Source organism: Microcebus murinus, chromosome 12, assembly GCF_040939455.1.
Source record: "Microcebus murinus isolate Inina chromosome 12, M.murinus_Inina_mat1.0, whole genome shotgun sequence".
In the NCBI taxonomy this organism is placed as follows: domain Eukaryota; kingdom Metazoa; phylum Chordata; class Mammalia; order Primates; family Cheirogaleidae; genus Microcebus; species Microcebus murinus.
Genome location: NC_134115.1, coordinates 30,172,869 through 30,198,971, shown reverse-complemented (window position 1 = coordinate 30,198,971; position 26,103 = coordinate 30,172,869). Strand labels below are relative to the sequence as shown.

The following is a 26,103-nucleotide window of genomic DNA, read 5'->3' as shown; positions in this document are numbered from 1 at the left end:
TATTTTTAGTAGAGATGGGGTCTCACTCTTGCTCAGGCTGGTCTTGAACTCCTGACCTCAAGCGATCCTCCCACCTCAGCCTCCCAGAGTGCTAGAATTACAGGTGTGAGCCACCGTGGTGCCCAGCCTAGTTCTGTTTTGTCTATCTGTTGATTGGTAAAACCTAATGAATATCACAGAATATTATTTAACCTGCATTTCAGCTGTGGCTTGCTCTAAGAACTACTAGGATAAGAAATCTAGTCAGTGTATATATTTTTAAAATCCTCAAAATAGCAACATACTTATTTTTAAGTGGTGAGATCACTTGTCTGTATAGACCTATTAGCTGAGATCACTAACACTATATGTATAAATGGGCTACATTATAAAAACTTCTCCTGTTTTCAGGATTCATAATGAATTGCAGTCCAGAAGCAGAACCAGGCTTGGCCTCTAAAACATGAACATATTTTTCCTAAAGCATATGGAAATGAGTAAATCAGTTAAGGCTCACTCCAAAAATATCCAACAGAGAAGCCAAGAAAGGAAAATAGAAAATTATCTTTTTTTTTTTTTGACTTAGAATTTCTACAATTGTTTGAATGAATCTTATAAAATCTGACTTTCTAGTTGGTCTTCTTTAAGGTTTTTATTATAGAAGTCTACTCAATGCAATTTTTAAAAATTTTGTCAGAAAAGAGCAAGAATTTATTGTTTCTGTGAACTTGAAAACTATGCTAATATTTTTCATGCCAGATCAAATCAAACAACCTTTTATAGAAAAGGAGCCAAAAACAGAAGCTGTGAGCTTTAGTCACTCATTTTCCTCCAAGCGCTTACAAATCTTTCTCAGAAACTGCACAAAGGAGATGAACTGAAATTATCCCGGACACAGGAAGAAGGCAAACCCTGGAAAAGGAAGCAAATGAGCTGTACTTCTGATGGGCTCAGCCAGCTCACCCAAGTCATTCAAGAAAGAGGGGAAGTGCATAATCAGAAATAAATGCCAATACTCACAATGGGAAGTCTGCCGAGGAAGAGCAGAGCACAGAATATCCAAATCCTTGTAGGAAGGGCTGTTTTAATCCTTTCACTGACTACCCAGTCTCTTAGAGTAACAGCAACAGCTCAAGTTCTTAACATAGCGAATCTCCCTTTTGGGTGTTTGTGTTTTTTTCTTTCTTGTTGGCACCTACAGAGCATCTCGACAGATGTCTCCAACCAAAGGGTTCCCTGCCCAGCAGCTGGGAACAACAAGAGCCCAGACTCTCTCCTTCCTACACCCAAATAGGCAGGTACTCCCTGGAAGATAAATCATCCTTCCTCCGCTTAGCTGGAGAGCTAATCGCCTGTCTGAAACCTGATGCTTAACCCATTATGACTCGTTCAAGGTTTGGAGCAAGACAGCTTATAAGGTGAAGCTGGCTACAGGTTACAACTGAAGCCTGAGAGTTTGTGAAAGCAAGCAAGCCCCGACAAGGGAGGGAGACTCTTCAAAACCTCTCTGGGGCTGGATGAATTCTGGGGTTCTGATTAACCAAACAGGCAAGACTCTGAAACTCGGGGTCTCCTAGCATTTTAGCAGTTATGAAATCCAAATGTAACTACTTCTTACCTAAAAAAGATTATCTTCTCAAATACCACCACTATTAAAAAATGCATTATCTCATTTATAAACTTCAGTGTGAAATTAGCCTTCAATAGACTAGCAACTTAAGTTTCACTGAGAGTTGAAATGCATAATTAAATCCAGTTATTAAACACACACCTCATACTAGGATGAAACTGCAATAAATAAATATAAGGAATTAGAATATGTTTATTGATTTGGCTTGATGGAATAATTCACACTAAGAAAAAAAAATAACTTATCAACATAACTCCCATCAGGAAGGACATTTTATTTTTAACCACTCTACTTTTTGAGGTTTTATGTAGTTTTCTAAAATACATACTTTTCCCTTGATCTGTTTAATCAGAACTTCAGAGATACCACACTTCTGACTTTAAGTGTCAACATAATAAATACTTGAACAAAGGAAAAATACTCTCCATGTCTAACTTCTGGCTTAGCCATTAACTAACAGCGTGAGCTCAGCAAGTTGTGTGTTTTGACATCTGAGAGCAGGGAAGAGAGGCTAGACAACCGAAATGGGAAAGATCCCTCTCTAACTCTAACCTGTGTTTTTATGTTAGGCTGCTTGTTTTACCCTCGTAGCTCTTCTAATGGTCCTGAACACACTACTCATGGGAGAATACGAAGCACAAATAAGAACATGCATTTTAATCCTTGTGCAAATCCAATCAGGAGCCCCTGGAAAGTCATGGAAGGCACCCCTGAATTAAAGCAGCCCCCGTTTCTGATCAGCTCACCCTCTACCTCTGGGCTAACGCTAACACGGACTCACCACCACGACGCACGGCCTCCGCTGTGCTGCTCTGCGTCCTTTCCTTACAGATGGTCTCAGGAAACACCAGGTTGGTTCCAGCCAGACCGGTCAGTGCAAACTAGTCTTACACTTGACAAACAGCACGTAATTCCTGCTGTCAGGTTCACCGCAGTGGGCTCAGAGTTCTGTTTGAGAAATGCTCTTGCCCAGAAAAAATATTTACACAACCGAGAGTGGGCTGCACGGTAGCAGTGCAGGGCTCTGCCTGCTCGGCCACGAGTCTTTGGCACTGTCTGATTGACCTAGCCTTATCGGTGGCCTTTGTACCTCATTTGAGAGTAGCACAGAGACAAAACCTGGAACCAAATAACTGACCAAAGGAACAAGATTCAAGCCCCATAAGTTACTAGAGCTGTGAAAACAGTTGTGCCCTTTAACCCCGTTTTCCTGTTTCTGTGAAATTGTTATCAGGAAATCATCAAAGAGGAGGAGAAAAGTGGCCAGGCAGGAGATGTTCCCTGCGTAGTTATCTACAATGGGGAAAATCTGGAAGCAGTCCAAACATTCAAAGGAAAAAAGAGTAATTGAACTGGGAGAAATACACTGAGGAGTATTACATACTCGTCAAAAATATTAATTTGAAAACTGTTTTCCATGAAGACTTACAAAAATGCGAAGAGTGTTAAAGTTAAAAGCTGAACACCAAAATATATGAAAAACTTACTGACACTGTGTTTAAGTCTGCTAATCAGACAAGGCTTAAAAAGAAATATTAAAAATAAGACCTTGCGTGGAATTTTGATTAATGCTTCCCTTCTGTTTTCCGATCACATTCTATGAATATTAATTTAAATTAAAAAATTTTAATGCAGTTCAATAAGCACCTTAAATGAATGTGTATCTATCTGAAAAAGCAATAGCAAGAGGGGACAGCTATAATAACCTGGCAAAGGCAAAAAATGTAATAGCAGGTGTACAAAGTCACTTCACAGTGCTCACCTATATATTTCACAGAACTGTTAAATGAGGACGGTAATACAGTTCCCTGCCCCAATGCCACAGCATCCAGCAGGGCCTGACACAAGGGTACCTGTACCTAAGCAGGTGTGTACTAGATCAGGAGCTTGTGACAGGGACAAGAGACCAAGGAGAATGGTGCTATCCCTGACATTGACCAGCACTAAATGTTTTTAAAAAGTGTTTTTACAGCTATGACTTTACTCTTTTCCTCACAACAACCTTGTGAGAAGGCAGGACAGCTATTATTATCTTCATCTGACAAATAAGCCACTTTGTTATTTGGGTTCAAAAGCAATTCTAAGGTCTAATTAAAGTTTCACAACATTAATTAGTGCTTAAAGAGGTATCAATCAGTGCATCCAGTTTACAGCATGATTCAGAAACTTGGGGGTAAAGCAGATTGTCCTCATCCCTAAACCCTGGAGAAATACAGCTGTTTTCCTAACCAACCATCTCCATTTGCTTCTAGACAGCTACAAGAGAACAGTCAAGAGCAATTTACGATGCTCTTATCTCATTACATTAACAAGAGACATTATGGTACTGTTAGCAATACCATAATAAAATGTTTTAAATTAATGAAAAGAAAACTGTGCCAGTCAACAGAAGTAGGATGGAGGACCTGGTGTGGTGAAAAAGAAACACTGACAAATGATTGACAGTGACAGGGGAAGGGGGGAAGGGCGTTATGGAGGGGATGCAATCTGGAAGGGGTACATAGGGAAGGCTGCCAGGTTTAGAAAATAAAAAAATAGAACACCCAGTTAAAATGAATTGAACATAAACAATTAGTAAGTTTTTAGAATAGGTATGTCCTCTATATTACCCGGCAACTGTACACAGGAGACCTCAACTTTCACTAGAATATACAATCCTTGAGAGCACGCATTTTGCCTATTTTGTTCACAGCTGTATTCCCAGAGCCTAAAACAGTGCCTGGCACATAGTAGGCACTCATTCATTTTTTAATTTTTTAAAAATGAGTCAGAGCTAGATTTCAAATTTTGCTAAAGCACATTTGTGATTGATACTATGATTTTTAATTGTACAGAAGTATTTCTTGAAAATTTTCCATTTAACAGTAAATGCTGGAAAAACATTTTGTCTATCCATAGCCACTGAGAGAGTAACAAATGTGAAGGCCTTAGTTTCCATTTCATCTCACCTAGTTCAGTTACAAAATTAATAGCTCTATAATTATTCTGAATACAAATCTTTCTGAAACACATTACATGGTTTGCTGGCAGGCATGGGGAACCTGCAGCCTTCTGATTTCAAGATTGTCCTTTCTTGCGCACCAAAGGAGGGGAAGAAAAGTTTCATCTTTCTCTGCTGCACCCTTTTAATAAAATGATTTGTTCTTTAAAATTTGGATTCAAAGAACAAGGCCTGTAAAAAGGCCACACCTTAAGGACCTAGGAAGCTACATGTGGCCTTAAGGCTGCAGGTTCCCCACCCCTGCACAGTCCAATCATTCAAGACTTTACTAATTCACTCCTGATACTCTGCAACATTTCAATGTATGTGTATATATATGGGTATGACACTGTGTGTGTATATACATAAATGTTTTTTTTTTTTTCTTTGAGACAGAGTCTCGCTTTGTTGCCCAGGCTAGAGTGAGTGCCATGGCGTCAGCCTAGCTCACAGCAACCTCAAACTCCTGGGCTCAAGCGATCCTGCTGCCTCAGCCTCCCGAGTAGCTGGGACTACAGGCACAAGCCACCATGCCCAGCTAATTTTTTCTCTATATATTAGTTGGCCAATTAATTTCTTTCTATTTTTATAGTAGAGACGGGGTCTCGCTCAGGCTGGTTTTGAATTCCTGACCTTGAGCAATCCGCCCGCCTCAGCCTCCCAGAGTGCTAGGATTACAAGCGTGAGCCACCGCGCCCGGCCAATATATACATAAATGTTTATGACTGAGCCTCTAATCAGATTTGCTTGCAGGGGTCATGGTGACTAAAATAAGCAAAAAACCTTTCTTTGCCCAGCCCAGACACCTGTCTGCAGTAATAATTTATACCCTGACACCCTGGAGGTCACAAATCAGGGAGCTTTCTTTTGCTTTCAAAATCAATGCGCAGACCTGACAGGCAGGACAGCAGGTGAGAAGAAAAAGTTATATAGCTGGATGCTGGGACCTTAGGAACAAAACAAAAAAGGGCAGTACAGGACAAGGCAAGTGGCAAAAGGAATTAGGGGCAAACAGGGTAGGTATCTAAACCCCAGAAGACAGGATTTTGCCACAGACACCAGAGGGTCCCGCTCCTGAGGCACCAACACCCTCAAGCACCCCTTCCCCTGGGCGTGTGAGCGGAAGCACGCAGAGCAGAGGAAGGAAAGCCACAGCACCGAGGGGACTGAAACACACACCCACTGCACTCAAAACTTAATGTTTCAATGCCCTCCCTTATCAACTATTCTACTAGAGAGACAAATAATCATCCTGGTTTTTCGTATTTCATTTAGGTAAATCACTGAACGTTTCTTTGCTATCACATAGGGATGATGATGATGACGACGACAGCATAACCTCATGGGATTATGGGAAGGATTAAGTATGATAGTACAGGCAAAGCATTTTATAGGCACCATGGCGCACAGTATGTGCTTTGATGAATGTTAGATATCGTCAACCATATTTTTATTAATGACATCACTCCCTGAGCAGAATGGACAAGAGAAGTTGTGTAGTAAAAAGGTCAAACAAAAGAATGGACAGGGAAAAATCAGTTTGTCTCAACATAAACAACTAAGTTTATTATTTGGGCAAGCTATAGTGTTCTTGCCAGAGGGGATCTTGCAGCAGAGATTGCTGGAATAAAAAGTCATGTACATGGACTGGGAATGTACACTTCAAAGGTCTCTTTCTCTTTCTATTGTTTTTAAAGGTGCTTTGTAGCACCTTTACATTTACATGGTACCAGTAAGTACGTTTCTGGTATTCTCATTGGTCCTAAACCTGCAAGTGGATATACTTAACCAGTGTTTTTACATGTGGAGAAACAGCCCTGCCCAATATTTCACAGTTAGTGCTGGGACTAGGACTCTAATTCAGGTATATTAGCTCTATGTCACACTCCCTCCAGTATATAATGTTGCCATTTGAGGGTGCTCTGAGCCAGCAGAGCTAGGATCCTGGACTCAGGGCACTCAGAAAAAATTTCCACATGGACGATTACTGCTCTCATTCATTCAGCTATTTGGCAGATAGCTCAAATGAGGAGTGAACACTTGGCATGCTATTTTGGACAGGCTGTCACCTCTGCCCATAGACCATCTCTTAGGAGGATTTTCTTTATATTTCTTCTACAAATTTATCCCAAATCTTATATAAGCAATATTGGAACAAATATGCAAATTATGTAAGTCTCTAATATAATCAAAGTAAGAATTAGAATACAGGTCCTTTATGATTCATAATATGACTTCTTGCATATTCCTCTCTGGGAGAATCACTTTACAGAATATACTCTTCTCTCCCCCCTTCCCTTACTCTTTGTCTAGCAACATCAAACAAAAGCTGCTTGGGAGTGGATACCAGGAATTGGTTTTAAGCATCCAAACCTCTTTCCTCATTCAATCCTTCAGAAGGAAGTACAAGAGGAGTATACATTATACTTGCATCAGCATTCAGGATTTTATACTTATCTTTCAACACATCAATAAAATTGACTTAGATAATAATTTACCTAATTTCACCACACAAAGACTAAAGATAAAAGCAAATTTTCTGAAAGAATTAAAAAAAAAAACAAAACCAACAAAACTTCAATGGATAGAAAATTGCTTTGAAATCCTAGTTAGCTAGGCAACTTACTACTATCCATTATTAAAAAAGAAATAAAAATCGGTTGAAGCAAAAACATACATTTAATACAGACACACACTCCCGAGCAGTTACCTGAGGCACAGCCGTTAACCTTTGTGGTGTGAGCCATGCCGGCTCGAATCCAATGGCAGATCCAAAAAGGAGTGAGGAGTCGTGCAAATTTTATGCATCAAGTTCCCGAACGCATTCAACCTGAAACAGTAAAGAGAGCCCCATCAAAATGGATCATTTAAAAATATGTACAACACTAAATCTTAGACATCTGCTTACAAAGATGACTCCTAATGGAGAAAGCAAATCAGAAGAGGGGGGTGGGGGGAGACCACGATGGACCTGGCCATTCAGGATTCAGAGAGAGAACACCATGATGCACCGGCAGACAGGTGCTGAAAGAAGAAGGTCTCTAAACATGACACCTTATGGGAAACAAAACTGCGTTTTTAGAAATGTATTAGGACGGTGGTCTTCAAATACAAATGGCCTCCTAATGTGTATCACTCTGCAGCACTCCAAAAACTATTTTTTGTTTTTAAGCTTATCTTCCTTTCCAAATGTCGGTTCAAAAGTTTCCTTTATTCAACTGCAATTTCAAAAGAATATCTTGCCCCAAATGTTTACATTTTTGAAAAGATTAACTTCTTGGAAATTCTTTTGTAGTACCTCAAATCTTTCTACCAACACCACCTTTCACACATGCAACCAGCTTTCTACAACAAATACGATTCAGTCGGTCCTCATCTTAAAAGAAAAAAAAACTTTAGTATCTCCTACTGTTTTGTTGGATAAACTTCAAATGACATAGCATGACACACAGTTTTCAAACTTTAGGGTCCATTTTGGGCAGCATATTTCTGAATTTATATTCAGATTTGATATTTAAAAGGTATCTGAACTTTTAACACCTCAAACTAATTTTTATTTCTTTTTTAATAATGGATAAATCAGAGCAAGTTGCCTAGATAAGTAGGATTTCAAAGCAATTTCCTATCCATTGAAGTTTTGTTGTTTTTTTTCCAACTGAGATTACTTCAATAAGACATTACAATTATGAAATTTAAAACAAAATGAAACCAAGGGGGAAAAAAAATCAGAAAAGAACACTGTTCCCACCTTTGCTTTTTGTAAATGTCTTCTGAAAAATACTGGCAAAGAAAGCAAACAATGGTACATATAAAAATATTCCGTTTCCACTGTGCCCAAATTCTAACTCTAGACCCATGAAATCAGAAGAACTTGAGCTAAACAAATTCCAACCTGAGAATTAAAGTGTCGATTCAGAAATCCATATTACCTCCTAACAACAGGAGAATGCTAAAATATCTGTATATACCAGACTCTAATGTAGCCACTGAAATCATGTATGAGTTTTTAAATAATCTGGTAAAAAACTCAACGCATGTTGATTAAAAGAAAAACAGAACTGTATACTACCCTAAATCCAATTCAATTAAAAATATACATGTTCACACATTTAATTTAAACAATTATAGCAGTAAATACACCAAAATGCTCACTGTGGTTGCCCCTGGGTGATCAAATTATGGATGATTTTAACTCCTTTATTACTTCTGTAATAATAATTATTGAAAAATATTTAGACCATTTCTGTCAATGTTGGTTTTATTTGCTTTAAAATCATCCGGGAATAGAAAAGGTATTAAAAAAACACTATGCAAAAGGAAACTACCAGGCCAGAGTCATGGAGATTATTAATATTAGGGGTCAGAAACGCAAGCAAATAAAAGGAAGGAAAAGGAAATGGCTGATCACTTTGATCACACAGGGTGAGAATTTCTTGCTGCTTAGCTAGTGAAATTTTCCTCATTGTTTAAATGGGCTTGCACCACAGTTCAAAGCTAAAGAGAACTACTATGAAAATAACTCAGTGCAAACTCAAAAGGATTTCTTTTTTTCCTTTTACAGGCTGCTTCTGACATGCACATTCCCCTGCACGGCTTTTTTTTTTTTTTTTTTTTTTTTTTTAGCTACAGTGACTAGTACTCCTCCACCCGGAAAGATCAGATTCTAAACCTTCCACTGCCCCAGTGACTGACTCCCAGTCTCCAGCTGGCAGCACCAGGGGCACAGGATGGCTCTAACCTCTCTTGACTGTGGGGCAATCGCCCAGCATTCTCTTGGAAACAGAGGTATTGCTTTAGGTCCATGGCGTGGAACTTGTGTGTTTGTACTCTTGCTTCTATATAATAGCTTGTAAATACCACCACTTAAAATCTTGAGGGCAAACAGAAGACAAGAAGAGACAAGCTGCATGTGCTATGGATGAATGAAGTATGTGTCAAGGTATTTGGATGGAGATGTGCCCAGAATCTTCCTAGTCAGGCTTTATAAACTTTGGCCCAAGGTTCTCTGCCATTATTGAACCTCTTTCACCTGGCAGAGGATCTTTATCTCAGATGCAAATTGGTTTCTCCCACCTTCCCTCCAACTGACCGATAAAATCAAAATAAGGAAGCAGCCTAAAATTAGGAATTACAAGCATGTCACCAGTAAAATAACAAGACACTGTCACTGGGTGTGGATCCTGGCAGTGCCCATGCAAAGAGAACAGTTGTGTATTCTGTATAGATTTTTCTCAGTTATTGTTCATGTCTGGCAGGTGGCCTCAAATTGTGAGGATTCGTTCTTCTTAATGAGATGGAGATTCTTATGTCAGTGCATTGTATAGACCAGAAAAGGTTTGGCCATGGTCCATTCCTCTGTCACAGATCAATAAACTGCTTCTTTTCTCCCCAAGAGGAGAGTGCAAAACAGTAAATCTTAAATGGTACAATGGTGGCTTAGTTCTGCTAGCTAAGAGAAAAAGCACTTTTTCGAAAGGATTTAGGAAAATATATCAATAGAAAAAATAAATAATTCTTCTCTATTTCAAGAGACTGAAGGGCAATGAAGAACATTTTAGTAGTGTAGTTACCCAAGTATGGTACAGTGAATAACGTAAACACTGCATGAATTGACCCCATAAATACTTTACATTAGCTAAAATGAAATAAATACGAAAAAAAAAACTCATTAGATCTTTTCTTAAAACACACCAATAGAAACAAGTAGTCAGATAAAATTGAGATTTGATCAATTTGAGCACTCTAGGCTAACACTGCTAAACTATCAAATGCTACTGTCTTGGTAAGAAGCAAGATGATGATGATAGCACTGATGATAATGCTACTGACAGCTAACATTAATCAATATCTTACCTACTTTTAGTTACTGAAATCTACAATGTTACCTACTCTGAAGTCCACCATTACTTTAAATACCACTGATAAAAAGATGTCACCAGCTGGGTGTGGTGGCTCATGCCTGTAATCCCTGCTCATGCCTGTAATCCCAGCACTTTGGGAGACCAAAGCAGGAGGATCATTTGAGGACAGAAGTTTGAGACCAACCTAGACAAGAGTGAGACCCTGTCTCTACAAAAAATTTAAAAATTAGTCAGGCATGGTGGCACATGCCTGTAGTCCCAGCTACTCGGGAGGCTAAAGCCAGAGGATTGCTTGAGTCCACGAGTTTGAGGATGCAGTGAGCTATGATGACGCCACTGCACTCCAGCCTGGGCAAGGGAGTAAGACTCTCTCTCAAAAAGTCACCACTTGCATGATAAAATGCTTATTAAAAAATTACATTAATTGCAAGACACTTCCATATTCTCATTTCAGAGGTGTTACAATGTGAAAAATGTGCTTCTCAGAATTGACTAAATTACCTTCAGAGTACTTTTTAAAGCATTTTAATGGTTATTTAAAACTCACAACAACCCTGCGAAGTCCTAAAATCTCCTTCTCGGCCATTTCACAGATAGGAAACTAAAGCACAGGGAGGTTTAAAACTTGTCCAGGTCACACAACTAGCATGACAGAGCTGACATTTTAAACTAAGTATTAAATAATTCAGCACTAGAGTTCATGCTCTAGCCCTTGTGATTATATAATTTAGAGTGAGGACATTATTATTTTAACAAATGAGAACTTGCATAAACGAGTGATGTCTCTTTTAAGGTAGTCACCTTTGGAATGTATAAGCTTATTACAATACAAGGATGCTTTGCTCAACTCCCTTTAGATAGAAAGTTATATCTCAGAATTTTATGAAACAATCTTTAATCTTTTAAAGCAATTGTATTTGCAACCTTATTCCTTGGAAGAATATGCATAAAAAGCTGGAAGGGGTACTTATATGACATACAGGAAATGTCTCTCAGTACTTAACCATCACACTCTATTCTAGACTGCACATGGTATTAGCTTGATTATTAACCTTGTTCCTTAGATTTTATATGATTGTCATTTGACTCTTTCAAAATATTAAGTACTTTTTCAGCTGAAAGAAAACTTTCCACTGAGGACAAGGGAGGGGTTGTAAATGGAATGGTAGGAGTTTCAAAAATGGATAGAACTCAGGCAGTATATTGGAATAAGAATCCTGCCACTCAAAATGACAATTATGAGAAGAAAATGGTGGTTGTGTAGATGCAAGCCACACACCCTCACTCCAAGAAAAACAAAAATGAACATACAGTGCTGAGATTATCACCTGGATTATCCCAGAACTCTAATATAAGGATGAGTCCGTTCCCAGGGCCACAAAGATATAGGAAAACTCCCAGAAGACAGTAAGAGAGAATTAGATTTTCATATCTACAATGCCTCTCCCCCAAGTCTGCCTGGCACCAAGTACACAGAAACCTCCCCTAACCCATGGTTTCTATACTAGAAAAAGTGAGACTGAGGTGGACAGGCAGCTTCTCCACCATCTTGGGTTCTCTGGCAAGAGACCTGCCATGATTCAACCTACAGGAAGCATCATGAGTGCCAAAAGGGGAACACATCCCTGAGGACAACTAGAGACAAGGTGGTAGGGGCAGGCAGGACTACCATCCCTAGCCCTAGAACTCTACTCTGTAACTTGGCCAAAGGAGATGCCAAACCAGAGTGGCTGTTCAGCAGCACCATACTATAGGAAGTATGTTCTGCAGGTCCCTAGGCATGAGCCTTTAGCCAGCCTTCCCACACTGCCCAGATAATCAATCCCTTTAGGGTCTCCCTTATTCTGGATGGGACTCACTCTAATCCTTTGCTTGAGCTAAGGCAAACCTGGGTTGTCGGTACCATCTAGTGCCACAAAGGAGGCAGTAACCTAACAGAAAAAAATAAGAAATTCAAGTAAACTATAGAGAAGCTCTAAGCAAATATAACCAATAAAACCCAAAACAAGCCAGACAGAGAGGACTAGAATAAATAACTAATCCTTCAACGTGAAGAGACAGATGTACATCCACAAGAAACAACAGCACACAGAACGATAACCTCCCCAAATGGACAAAGCAAGTAACCACTGGCTGACTCTAGTGAGACAGCAACAGATATATAGGCTCTCTGACCAAGAATTCAAAATAGCAATTTTAAGGAAACTCAGTGATCTCCAAGATAACTCAGAAAAGCAATTCAGAAATTTCTCAGAGAAATTTAACAAAGAGATTGAAATAATAACAATAATAATAAAAACCTCCAGAAATCTTGGAACTGAGAAGTACATTTGCTCAACTGAAAAATTCATTGGAGGCTCTCAATAGCAGAGTGAATCAAGCAGAGAAAAAACAAATCAGTGAATTCAAAGCAAGCTATTTGAAATCAAACAAAAGAGAAAAAAGAAAAGGAATGAAGATTATATACAAGATATAGAAAATTACCTGAAAAGACCAAATCTAAGAATTATTGGTGTTCACAGTGACAAATGGAGTGAAGAAAAAAATAACAAATTACTGATATTCAAGAGAGTGTAACAGCAAGGAGTAGAAAGCTTACTCACAGAAATAACAACAGAAAACTTTTCAAAACATAAGGTATAAATATCCAGGTATAGGAAGGTCAGAAAATAACAAGAAGATTCAACCTAAATAAGATTACCACAAGGCATATATGATAATAACCAAACTCTCAAAGGTTAAGGACAAAACAAATCCTAAAAGCAGCAAGAGAAAAAAATAAATAACATATAAAGGAACTCCAGTTCTTCTGGCAATAGTTCTTAATGGAAGCCACACAGGGCAGGAAGAAGTAGAATGACAGTTACAAAGTGCTGAAAGAAAAAAAAGTGCCAGCTAAGAATATTTTATCTAGCAAAGCAATCCTTCAAATTAAAGGAGAGATTAAAATCTTTCCCAGACAATCAAAAGATAAGAGAATTCACCACCACCAGACTTACAAGAAATGCTAGAGGGTATTCTTCAATCCGAAAGAAACAAAAACACTAATGTGTAAAAACGAAAACATTTGAAGGTGTAAAACCCACTGGTAAAATTAAGTACAGGGATAAGTCCAGAATATTCCAATACAGTATTGGAGTATTCAGTCATGGTGAACAATCATGGTGTTCATCCATTCATAACTCTAGTATGAAGCCTAAAAGAAAAATCTATCAAAAACAATAGCTACAGCAACCTGTTAAGAGATAGGCAATATAAAACTATGTAATTTGAGACAACAAAAAGTCAAAATGTGCAGGGATGCAATTAAAGTGTAGAGTTTTTTGTCTTTATTCTTTTTTGTGATCTAAGCTGTCATCTCTTTAAAATAACTTGTTACAGCTATAAGATGTTTTTTGTAAGCCTCATGGTAACCACAGTGCAAAAACCTATAAAAGATATACTATAAACAGAACAAAACAAAACAATGAATTAAAACATATTACCAGAGAAAATCACTTAACCACAAAGGATGACAGGAAGAAAGGAAGGCAAGAGTTACAACTGAAAACAAGCAAGAAAATAACAGTAGTGAATCTTGACTTATTAGTAACAATATTGAGTATAAATGGACAACTCTCTAATTATAAGACACAGAGTGGCTGAATGGATAAAGAAATAAGACTTCTTGCTATCTTCAAGAAATCTACCTCGCCTAGAAAGATACACATAGACTGAAGGTGAAAAGATGGAAAAAAAAATATTCCACATAAGTGGAATCCAAAAAAGAGCTGGAGCAACTGTACTTACATCAGATAAAATGGCCTATAAGTCAAAGACCGTAAAGAGAGACAAAGAAGGTCACTATATAATGATAAAGAGGTCAATATAGTCAGAGAATATTACAATTATAAATATCTACATACCCAACACCAGAACTCCCAAGTATATAAAGCAAGTATTTATAGATCTAAAGGGAGAGATAGGCTATAATGCAATAATATAGGTGCCTCAGTACCCCACTCTCAGTAATGGACAGATTATCTAGACAGAATACTAACAAAGAAGCACCGCAGTTAAACTACACATTAGACCAAATAGGCCTAATGAACATCTGCAGAACATTTCATCCAATTGCTGCAGAATACACATTCTTTTCATCAGCACATGAAACATTCTTCAGAATAGCCCATATTTCAGGCCATAAAACAAGTCCCAACAAATTCAAAAAAGTAGAAACCGTAACAAGTATCTTTTCTGATGACAATGAGATAAAACTAGAAACCAACAACAAGAGGAACCTGGGAAACTACACACACACGGAAATTAAAACAAGGTGCTCCTGAACGACCAATGGGGTCAATGACGAAATTATGAAGGAAGTTAAGAAATTTCTTGAAATTAATGAAATGGAAATACAACATACCAAAATCTACAGGATACAGTAAAAGCAGTACTAAGAGGGAAGTTTACAGCAATAAATGCCTACATCAAAAAAGTTAAAAGACTTCAAATAATCTAATGCTGCTCCTCAAGGAACTAAAAAAGCAAGAACAAATCAAACTCAAAAATTAGTAGCAAGAAATACAAAACATCAGAACAGAAACAAATAACTTCAAGACTAAAAACACAATACAGAAGATCCATGAAATGAAAAGCCATTTTTTCCAAAAAGGTAAAATCAACAAACCTTTAGCTAGACAAAAAAAAAAAAAAGACAAGAGTCAAATAAATAAAACCAGAAATGAAAAAAGGGACATAACGGAGACCAGAAAAATACAAAGAATCCCTTGGAGACTATTTTTAACAAGTATATGCCAATAAATTGGAAAACATAGATGAAATGGATAACTTCATGGACACAAACAAGATTGAACCATGATGAAATAGAAAAACCTCAACAAACCAATATCAAGTAATGAGATCAAAGCAGTAATTAAAAGTTTCCCATCAAAGAAAAGTCCAGCACCTGATGGCTTTGCTGCTGAATTCTACCAAACATTTAAAGAAGAACTAATACCAATTCTACGCAAACTCTTCCAAAAACTGAAGAGGAGGGAATACTTCCAAACTTACTCTTAGAGGCCAGCATTAGTCCGGTACCAAAGTCAGACAAGGACACAACAAAAAGAGAAAACCACATGCCAATATCACTAATAAACATAGATACAAAAATCCTCAACAAAATACTAGCAAACCAAATTCAACAACACATTAAAAAGGTCCTTCACCACGATCAAGTGAGAGTCATGTCAGGGATGCACAGGCTGGTGGATGGGTCCACATATGCAAACCAATAAAGATTAAACAGAATTAACATAAACATGACAGAATGAACATTAACAGAACCCAGAACAAAACCCATATGACCATTTTAATAGATGCTAAAAAAACATTTGATAAAATACAACATCTCTTTATGATAAAAAGTCTCAACAAACTGGATATAGAAGGAACATACCTCAAAATAATAAAGGCCATACATGGCAAACCCATAGCCAACATCATACTGAATGGAGAAAAAATGGAAAGCCTTTCCTCTAAGATCTGGAATAAGGATGCACACTTTCACCACTTTTATTCAACATAATACTAGAAGTCCTGGCCAGAGCAATTAGGAAAGGGAAAGAAATGATGGGCATCAAAATTGGAAAGGAAAAAGTCAACTTAGCCTTGTATATTGATGACATAATCTTATGTTTAGAAAATCCTAAAGACTCTGCTAAAAAACAAAAAATAAAAAACAAAAAAAACCAAAAAACCATTAGAATTGATAAACAAATTCAGTTAAGTTGCAGAATATAAAATCAACATACAAAAATCAATAGCATTTATATACACCAACAGTGAACAATCTGAAAAAGAAATCAAGAAAGCAATCTCATTTACAATAGGTAGAAGGAATATAACACACCAAAGGATCAATTTAAACAAAAATGTGAAAGGGCCACACAAGGAAAGCTATAAAATACTGATGAAAGAAACTGGAGAGGACAAAAAATAACGGAAAGATAGTCCATGCTCATGGATTGGAAGAATTAATATTGTTAAAATGACAATATTACTCATAGTTCATCATGAGACCATCTTCTTTTAACTTCCAATATTGCTCTTATCACATGAAAAGTAGGGGTAATGTTAACTAGCTTTTGGTTATTTTGCAACCAAATTACCTAATATGGACCCAATACCATTTGGGCTTCTGCAAATACAGCAGATAATTTTCTTGGTTTGAGTGGGGTAGAAGTATAGAGATATCTCAAATATGGATCCAGACCTAAATCAGAATCGTACTTGGATACTAGTTTCATTTCTGAGGTATTGAAAAAAACATGTCGGGATTTTTCCAGCTACGCTTACAACTTTATGCCTTGGAGTAACAGAGTTAAGAAGCTGGAGGAGGTACAAATTTATCACAGGAACAAATTAAAATGCAGATATAGTGAAAAATAGGGAAGAAGCAACAGTAAATAAATTCATTCATTCAAAAAGTAAGTTCCCATTATGTGCCAGGCACTGTACTGTTTTTGGCATTTAGTATATAGCAATGAAATGAGCAAAGCAGATACCCACCCAACCGCCGCCCCAAAATAATCTAACTGTGCTGTGGGCCCAAAGAATATTTAGGTTCGCAGCGTGCTTAACAGATTAGCTGCACTAAAAGCCAATTCCTTATTCATCTTTTCTGCCTTATTTGAAAAGGGTCCTCATGATAAAATCTGCCTCCTTGTGTCCCAAAGTGGACATGAGTGTGTGTAGCCCTCCTGCAGACCCTCACTGCCTATTCGTGTCCACTCTACATCATGAAAACACGACGGTGTCTTTCCAAGACCGTGCGCAACGGCTATGCTGTCAGTGAACAGGTTACAACCGTCTCGGAGCCCACAAATGCTCTCAGAGCCCTGCACTGGGTCTGCTCCAGCTGGGTCGCTGGGACCCACACAACTTCCTGAACACTTAAAGAGAACTGACGCTTGCATAGTTTCTTTCCAGGAAATTTTCTACGATGACCGTTTATGAGATCATGACAAGCCAGGATGAAAGCCAGCTGTTCTGCTGCAAAAAAAAAGGACCAATAGACAATCTGGAGAAGAATATCCAAGTGAAAATTAGAAACTACTAAAGTTTCTTTCTGCTTGTTTGTTTACTCCCTTAAGGTTTTTCATTGACTTCAAAACAAAATAATTTTATGACTCAGTAGAGGTACGATGAAATAGTATGTATTTGCTTTCGTTTACCTGTAATAGGCTTAGGAAAAACAGACCCTCGCAGAAACCTAAGCCTCAATTTTATTAATATGACCCTATCGTTGAAGCCTTGCTCTTTCTGAGCAAGAATTCCTACTGGTGGCAGATTGTTAATTTAAAATATCAGTGCTTTTGCCTATTCAGACATTAAAGAATAACAATGTAACAGCCACAGATATAAGAGAGTTAGTTAGTATAGTGTAGTTTGAAAGGTTGTTTATTTCCTATATAAATAAAATGTACAGTTCTCGTTTATTTACTGCTTTAGCAGGAAATTTCCCTGTAATTCCCTCTTAATTCCATATAAGATTGGATTCTTATATGACCTCCTCTATGATTACTCTTAAATTGATCAATACTGTTTATGACAAGTTCAAGGTACCTAGGACTGTCACTAAACCAAAGGGACACAAAATACTGTCTCTTTTTTAAAAAAACAAAACAAAAACAAACCTGAGGTTGAGTCTTGCTTTGTCATCCAGCCTGGAGTGCAGTAATTTGATCATAACTCACTGCAGCCTTGAACTCCTGGGCTCAAGTGATCCACCTGCCTCAGGCTCTAAGTAGGTGAGACTACAGGTATACACCACCAAGCTGGCTAATTTTTTTAATTTTTTGTAGAGACAGGGTCTTGCTTTGTTGTCCAGGTTGGTCTTGAACTCCTGGCCTCGAGCAATCCTCCCACCTCAGCCTCCCAAAGTGCTGGGATTATAGACGTGAGTCACTGTACCCGGCCAGCCTCAGATTCTTAACCTTAAAAAAGTGGTCCCCAAAGTGTCATCCCCAGAACAGCAGCATCAGCATTATCTTCTGGGAACTTCTTAGAAATGCAAATTCTGAGGCCCAATCCCAGACCTACCAAATCAAGAACTCTGGGGTTGGTGCCCAGAAATCTGGATTTTGGTAACGCTCTAGGTAACTGATGTAGGCCAAAAGTTTTCAAAATCATTGCCATTAAAAATGGGTTAATTAGGAAAAAAATTAAGCCCCAAGGCTCCAAGAGCCAGGAATGTTCTCTGATTATAAGAAAATGGTACCCAGTGATTTAGAAAATATCTCCCAGGAAGCCTGACTTTGATTCATTCATTTATTTAAAAAAAATATAGACTGAGCACTCAGCATGCAGTAGGCACAGTGCTGAGCACCTCGGTAGTAAAGGAAATAAACTTGGTTCTTGCCTTGTTGAGGCTAAAAGGCAGGAATTTTACATACACACAGATTATGAATATATTATGCTAAATGCTATATGGGAGGAAAAAATGGGTATTGAGAATAGAGGTAACTCCTCTTTAAGGGTGAAGCTGAGGTTATGCAGATGGAAATGGTTGGTCCTTAGAGGTCTCTGTAGGGAAATAACATTGAAGCTAAGACCTGAAGGATGGGTAGGAGTTAACTAAAGGGAAGGTGGAAGATAAAAATGGTCCAGGGAACAGAATAGAGACCAGAAATAGATCCACACAATTATACCCATATGATTTTTGACAAAGGCATATATAAAATAATTCAAACAAGGAAGGAAAGTCTTTTCAACAAATAATGCTACAGCAGACACTTAGGCAAAATAATGGCTCCTAACCTCTCACCTTACATAAAAATTAATTGTAAGTGAATCAAAGTCTTAAATCTAAACAAAAAACCACTAAGACTTCAGAAGAAAACATAGAAGATCTTTAGCACCTGGGGCTTGGAGAAGATTTCTAGATATGATACCAAAAGCAAAAGCCATAGAAGTAAAAACTGATAAAGTGGTTTTCAAAATTAAGATTTTTTGTTTTTTCTGTAAAAGAATGGTCTAAAGGTTCTAGGGCAGGGAAAAGCTCCATGCACTTGAGCAACTGAGTTTATCAAGAGAGGGAGAGAGCAGATTGGGCTGAGGTGAGAGGTAAGCAGAGATAAGGTTATAAGATACACTTGGCCTTGTTGCCCACAGTAAGGAAACTGGGTTTTAAGTACAGAGTCATCAATGGGTCTAAAGCTCATTAACATACAATAAATGATCTTATTTTTAAGTATTTTGCTTATGCTTCTTACTATCTGTAAGGAGAGGTAGCTCTGGGCTTCTTTAGTTATATTATCAGCTGGAAGGGGCATTGGCGGTTCTAGGGATGGTTTATTCAGACTTCACATAGAGGATTTCACCTTGAAGATATAATCAGCCTTTTCATTTTATAAAATTTTATTTTCTATTACTTAAAGCAGAAAGGCTCAGCCATGCCAAATAGACACTTCCCAGATTCCCTTGTGTTTTCCCAAGAACATAAAAGTTCCTACTTCTTTAAGGTAAACTTTGAAGGAGTCAAGTGCCTAGCCCAGGAGGTACTTCACAATCTGCTGCCTAAGGAAAGTTCTCACAATGTTAAACTGCATTACCAGTATAGACTATGCACTTCAGCTGAAATTGGTTATGAGAAAAGCTGTAACCAGAGATTGAATTCAGAGATTTTAAAAGGTAGAAGTAACTCAAAAATACAGTGAGCTATCACCTCACAACCATTAGGGTAGCCACCATCAAAAAAGCAAAAAATAACAAGTGTTGGTAGCATTTAAAGAAATCGAAACCCTTAACACTCTTGGTGGGATTGTAAAATGGTGCAGCAGTTGTAGAAAACCGTACAGAGGTTCCTCAAAAAATAAGAAACAGGACTACCATATGAGCCAACAACTCTATTTTTGGATATATATCCAAAAGAATTTAAAAGAGGAACTTGAAGAGATATTTATACTCCCATGTTCACTAAAGAATTATTCACAATAGCCAAGATGTAGAAGCAACCTAAATATCCACTGACAGATAAATGAATAAAGAAAATGTGGTATAAACATCCAATGGAATATATTTTTGCCTTAAAAAAGGAAATCCTGTCATATGCTACAAAATGGATAAAGTTTGAGGACACTATGGCTGAATGAAAAATGCCCATCACAAAAAGCCAAATAGTGTATGATTCCATGTATATGAGAAGTCCAAGTAATCAAACTCACAGAAACAGAAAGTAGAATGGTAGGTGCCAAGGGTCAGGGGTCAGGGGTCGGGGTGTGGAGAGGGAAACAGGCAGTTGGTTCAATGGCTATAGAGTTTCAGTCATGCAAAATGAAAAAGTTCTAAAGATCTGTTATACAACAATGTGCATACAGTTAGTTAATAATACTGTAACATACACTTAAAAATTAAGAGGGTAAATCTTTATTACATGTTTTTCACCACAATTTAAAAAAAAAAAAAAAGCAGAGTTAGCATCCCCTGGGCCCAGCAAAACTCAGGGTCAAGCTGCCCTTCCACATGTCATACAAGCTGTTCCAGCAAAACCCGAATGTTGCTTTCCTTTAGCCGAAATAAATCTCACTTGACCTTTTCTCCCTTTTTAATACAGGACACTCAGAACAGTCCCTGCTTTTTTATTGTCACAGGCTTTCCTGCTGGGGCAAGTGCACCACTTTCACGATTCTTCAAGAGTTCTGCTGATGTCTGGCCCCCACACAGGGCAGGCAAACACCAGGACACAGGGGGCCAGCGGGGGTGGGGGCACCTGCCCTGGAGATGCTATTTAGAAATAGGAAATGACGGACAATCCTTGTTTCCTGCTGGCAGGCAGCCCATTCTGCTGAGGGATGCTCTGGAGAACAGCAGTACAGCGACAGATTGACCAACGACAGGCCACGCCCAGGAGGAAGAGCCGTGTGCCTTGGTCAGCGTGAGGAGGCAGAAGAGGGAACCACCAGGTCATCCCCACTAATTTCAAATGGTCAGAGGCTACAGAGGTCCAATTGGTCCTCTGAGGTCCAATTCAGATGCCATCAACCACTTCTGCCGTGTTCGGCTTGGGGAAAGCAACAGGCCAGGGGGAGCAGACGCCGTGATGGGGATGTAAACACCATCCTCTTCACGTGGAGGTCCTGCCTCTCCCTCACTGTCCTTCTGAAAGGCTCCGATGGCAATGTCTCAACCCCATCGCACTAGGAAGACAGCCAGAGAATGGGGCCTGCCAAAGAACAGGCTTCACCCCCAACCCAGGCTGGAAAGGCTGGACTCAAGCCAGAGTCATAGGTCAAGCCCTGTCACACACAAGACGACTGGCTCCTCAGTGTGCAAGCTGACAGCATGAGAGCCAAGTGCCCAGAAACCCCTCCAATGAGAGGCCTGTTCATCCTCCTGGGCAGTAACACCTCATGAGCGGGATCTGAGTCAAGGAGGAAGCGAACACTAGGACCCAGTTATGGGGGTGGTGGGGAGGCTTGTTAGTGTATGTGTATCATACTAAAGCAAAACTGATTTAAAATATTTGTTTGAAGCTACGGGTAAGCAGGTAGGGAGAAACAAAAAAATTTCCAGCCATCAAGGAAAGGGAAATGTTGAGTAATGGCAAAATATGCCACCACGCCAGGCTAATTTAAGGTGCTCAAATCTCAGTGTCTCTGCTTTTATTTGTTCTGCACTATTTTTGTATTTCTATTTATATATATATATATATTTTGAGATAGAGTCTCGCTCAGTCACCCTGGGTAGAGTGCAGTGGTGTCATCATAGCTCACTGCAACCTCAAACTACTGGTCTCGAGCAATCCTCCTGCCTCAGCCTCCCGAGTAGCTGGGACTACAAGTGGGTGCCACCACATCTGGCTATTTTTTTCTATTTCTGGTAGAGACGGGGGTCTCACTCTTGCTCAGCCTGGTCTCAAACTTCTGACCTCAAGTGATCCTCCCATGTTGGCCTCCCAGAGTGCTAGGATCACAGACGTAAGCCACAGTGCCCAGCCACTGTTCTACACTATTTTTAAAAACTAAATATAAAAACTATGTGTTGATAGACACTTACGTGTGTTTGTTACTTTCTAACCCCCTTGCTACTCAAAGTGTGGGCCCCTGCGCACCTTGCTAAGAAAGCAGGATTGTGGGCTCCACTCCAGACCTGCAGGATCAGAATCTAGTCTAACGAGATCCCCAGGTGACTCGCATGCCCACTGAAGTGTGAAAAGTGCTGGCTTAGCTCTTATTTTTCCCATCAGGTCCCCAGCTTCTCAACCCTTTAACTTTTATCTTGTGGGTCCTACAGCAATGGTTCGTAACCATGGACGATAATTGGAATTACTGTCCAAGCCCCACCACAGACCAGTTAAATAACTCTCTGGGGGTGGGACCCAGGCAGAGGTATTTTTTAAAGCTCCCCATGAGACTCTAAGTCAGGGGTCCTCAAACTTTTTAAACAGGGGACCAGTTCACTGTCCCTCAGACCGTTGGAGGGCCGGACTATAGTTTAAAAAAAACTATGAACAAATTCCTATGCACACTGCACATATATTATTTTGAAGTAAAAAAACAAACAGGCAAAAACACCTGCATGTGGCCCGTGGGCCATGGTTTGAGGATGCCTGCTCTAAGTGCTATGTTTGGGAGTTATTGGTCTTTTCTAATATTTCTCAAAATGTGGTCCCCAGATCAGCAGCATCAGCATCACTAGGGAACTTGCTAGAAACGTACATTTCTTTTTCCTTCCTCTTTCTCTTTCACACCCACCATCCCACATCCAAACTGTGACTATGCTTATAAAAAAAGTAACTCAGAAAAACTTCAGGAAATTCTCAGAAGGCAGGCATCTGGCATCTCTTTTGTACAGTATATTTGGCACCTAGAATAAAAATATTTTTGTTTTATAAGGATGACTTCAAATTCACTTAAAATAAGGGAGCTACTAGGGTATATGCTTTTGGGGCTGACAGGGTCATAGGGTGAAAACATGCAATAGTTCATCACTAAATTCTACTGTCTCATGGGTGGTTTAGAAACAAGTGATGCTCTACCAGGGCTTACTTGATAGCAATAGTATTTCCCCAAATCTGATAATAAAGCATCCTAAGACTCTCCCCAGAGATCCTGACTCAGTGAGTCTGACATGGAGTTGAAATTTATGTTCTTAAATTAAGAAAATCTAGAAAACACACTGCCTTGTAGGACCCTTATTCTTTAGGTCACTGTTTCTCACAGTGTGGCCGTGGACCAGGCGTCCTCAAACTACGGCCCACGGGCCACCTGCGGGTGTTTTTGCCCGTTTGTTTTTTTTTACTTCAAAATAAGATATGTGCAATATGCATAGGAATTTGTTCATAGTGTTTTTAAAACTATAGTCTGGCCCTCCAACGGTCTGAGGGACAGTGAACTGGTCCCCTGTTTAAAAAGTCTGAGGACCCCTGCCCTGGACCATGGGTGTCGGCATCCCCTGGGGACTTACCAGAAACGCCTATTCTTGAGCTCCGCCCTGGACTACTGAATCAGAAACTCTTTAGGTAGGCCAGTGGTTGGTGTGCTAACAAGTCCTCTAGCTGATTCGAGCCCATTTTCAAAACTCTTACGTCTTTTAGGTGGAAACTACTTGTTCTTATTCAAACACCTAATTTTTAGTGACAAGCACAAAGAAACACTGGATGCCCTCATCTCGAGTCTCAGCCTGTGTCTTTCATATGGAAGAACTGTCCTCTTCCAATGAACAGGATGCAGAAGTGTGAAGACGACGGTATGGTCATAACCATAAAATCTCCATGTTGACTGGAGCAGAGTTGCACTAACTGCAAAAACAAAGCAGTTGTGCTAATGTGGTAGCATTATTAAAAAGCATCATAAAATTTTACTTTTATTGGAAAAACAATCTAACAGCAACAGTAAACAAAGAAAACACTAAGTGTCTAATGTGATGAGGCTTGTTTGTATTCCTACTGGCTATCCTTTCTGTTTTTTTGTTTGGCAAAAAACATATTTACTACGAAAGTATGAAAACCAGGTCATAGTTCCATTATCTCCAAACACAACAGAACTACTTGAGAACTTGGGGAGTGCAAGACACAGGACATGTACAACACAGGAGCAAGGTCAGAGGGCTCTTGAAACCTCCAAAATGAAATGCCAAGCTTTAAGGTTTTCAGCCAACACCGGTTGTTCAAGCCAGCGGTTTTGCAGCCTTTATTAGATATCCAAGAGAGGCCAGACCCAAGGAAAGTCAACAACCTCTGAGTTTCCATGTATTTCAATGGACACAGATCTAGACAAAAGACCTAACAATTCAACATATATGATTTAAAAAAAAAAAAAAAACCCATTCTCTTACCTGGAAATTTTTTCTCTGGCCTTAAAAACTGCTTGTGAGAATTGGGGCTCACCCAGCACAGCAGAGCTACTAGGAGATATGCAAAGTAGCAGCACTAGACAGACCAGAAGCCTGGGAACCATCTGTCTTGAACCACCTCCACCACTCTGGGAAAGTTACTTAAACGCTCTGAGCCTCATATTCTTTATGGCTGGGCTGGGCTGGGACAGCCCTAATGAAATTTCCAGGCCTGACAGACCCTCTATGATTATGCTCTTCTAATTCCTGGGCCCAAGGGGAACATAAGGCTCCTCTGGGCCGATGTTGCCAAATACAGACAGACCACATGGGATGCTGTGTATGGGTCAGCAGGACACAGGCCTTGCCTCCCAGGCCCCAGCTGCCTCCAGGAGGCTCCTCCGGCACAGTAGCAATTGCTCAGAGAATTCCCACCAGTCAACACCGAGAAAGAGATGCTGCAACGCCCAAGCTCTGGCTTCTTCTCTAACTCAACTCCCTGAGGGGCAGCTGTTTCTCCACCCCTTAAGTTTTCTATCCCTCCTCTTTGTAAGAGTACAGAATATTCAACAATAAAGAAAAGTGTAAAAGAGAAAGTGAAAAATCAGCTATAATTCCATTACTATCAACATTTTGGTGTGTGGCATCCTAAATTCTTCCTTGTGCTTATATAAACATGTGTATGTATATATTTTCCCCAAATGTCATTTTATAACTTTTAACTTTCTATTACAGTCATCTTTCTGACAGTAACTACATCACTTTTTAAGGCTGCACAGTATTCCCTTTCATATTTGTACCATATTTTATTTAATTATACTTAGACTGTTTCCAATGTTTTCACATTATAAACACTTTGATAAACATACTTTTATATATAGCTTGTATACGTGTCTGATAATTACCCTATGGGTAAACCAAGAGGTGGATTTGCAAGATGAAAAGGTACAGCCTACATATTCTGACAGATGATGTCAGCTGTCCTCTAGAAAGGAGGTACCAATTTATATTCTCACCAAGACCCTGTGGGGAGGGTCAGCTTAACTGGATTCCATTCCTAAATTTATTGCTTTGAATACAGTAAACACATCCTCAAAACAATGTATCAAAAAATCTCTGCATACTATTAGTGTGTTTTCATTAAGTTTGAATTTAATATAGCAATTTTAGTTATTCAACGTGGGATTCTGTTTATTCTTCATCCTTGGCTCAGAGCAATTTATATTTTATAACATTCAACCCCTGCATATAATATGAACTTTATCTATGGGGGTAAATTTATAGAAAAGTTTTAATTTTGTCATCCACAAGTGTAAAGAATTAGCAATCTTTGATTA

General features: G+C 39.0%; 1 protein-coding gene across 4 annotated transcripts in view; it reads right to left on the bottom strand.

Moving 5' to 3' along the window:
• KANK1 (KN motif and ankyrin repeat domains 1) overlaps window positions 1-26,103 on the bottom strand; it is a 205,978-nt gene that overhangs the window by 51,461 nt on the left and 128,414 nt on the right. For 2 of the 4 annotated variants that reach the window (XM_076008654.1, XM_076008656.1), the window contains exon 3: window positions 7,300-7,419. In XM_076008654.1, the coding sequence (XP_075864769.1) occupies window positions 7,300-7,336 (37 nt within the window). In that variant the 5' untranslated portion in view covers window positions 7,337-7,419. Of the gene's footprint in view, window positions 1-999; window positions 2,355-2,390; window positions 2,487-7,299; window positions 7,420-26,103 lie in introns of those variants that run through there. The other 2 variants (XM_076008658.1, XM_076008653.1) reach the window with 2 other exon arrangements.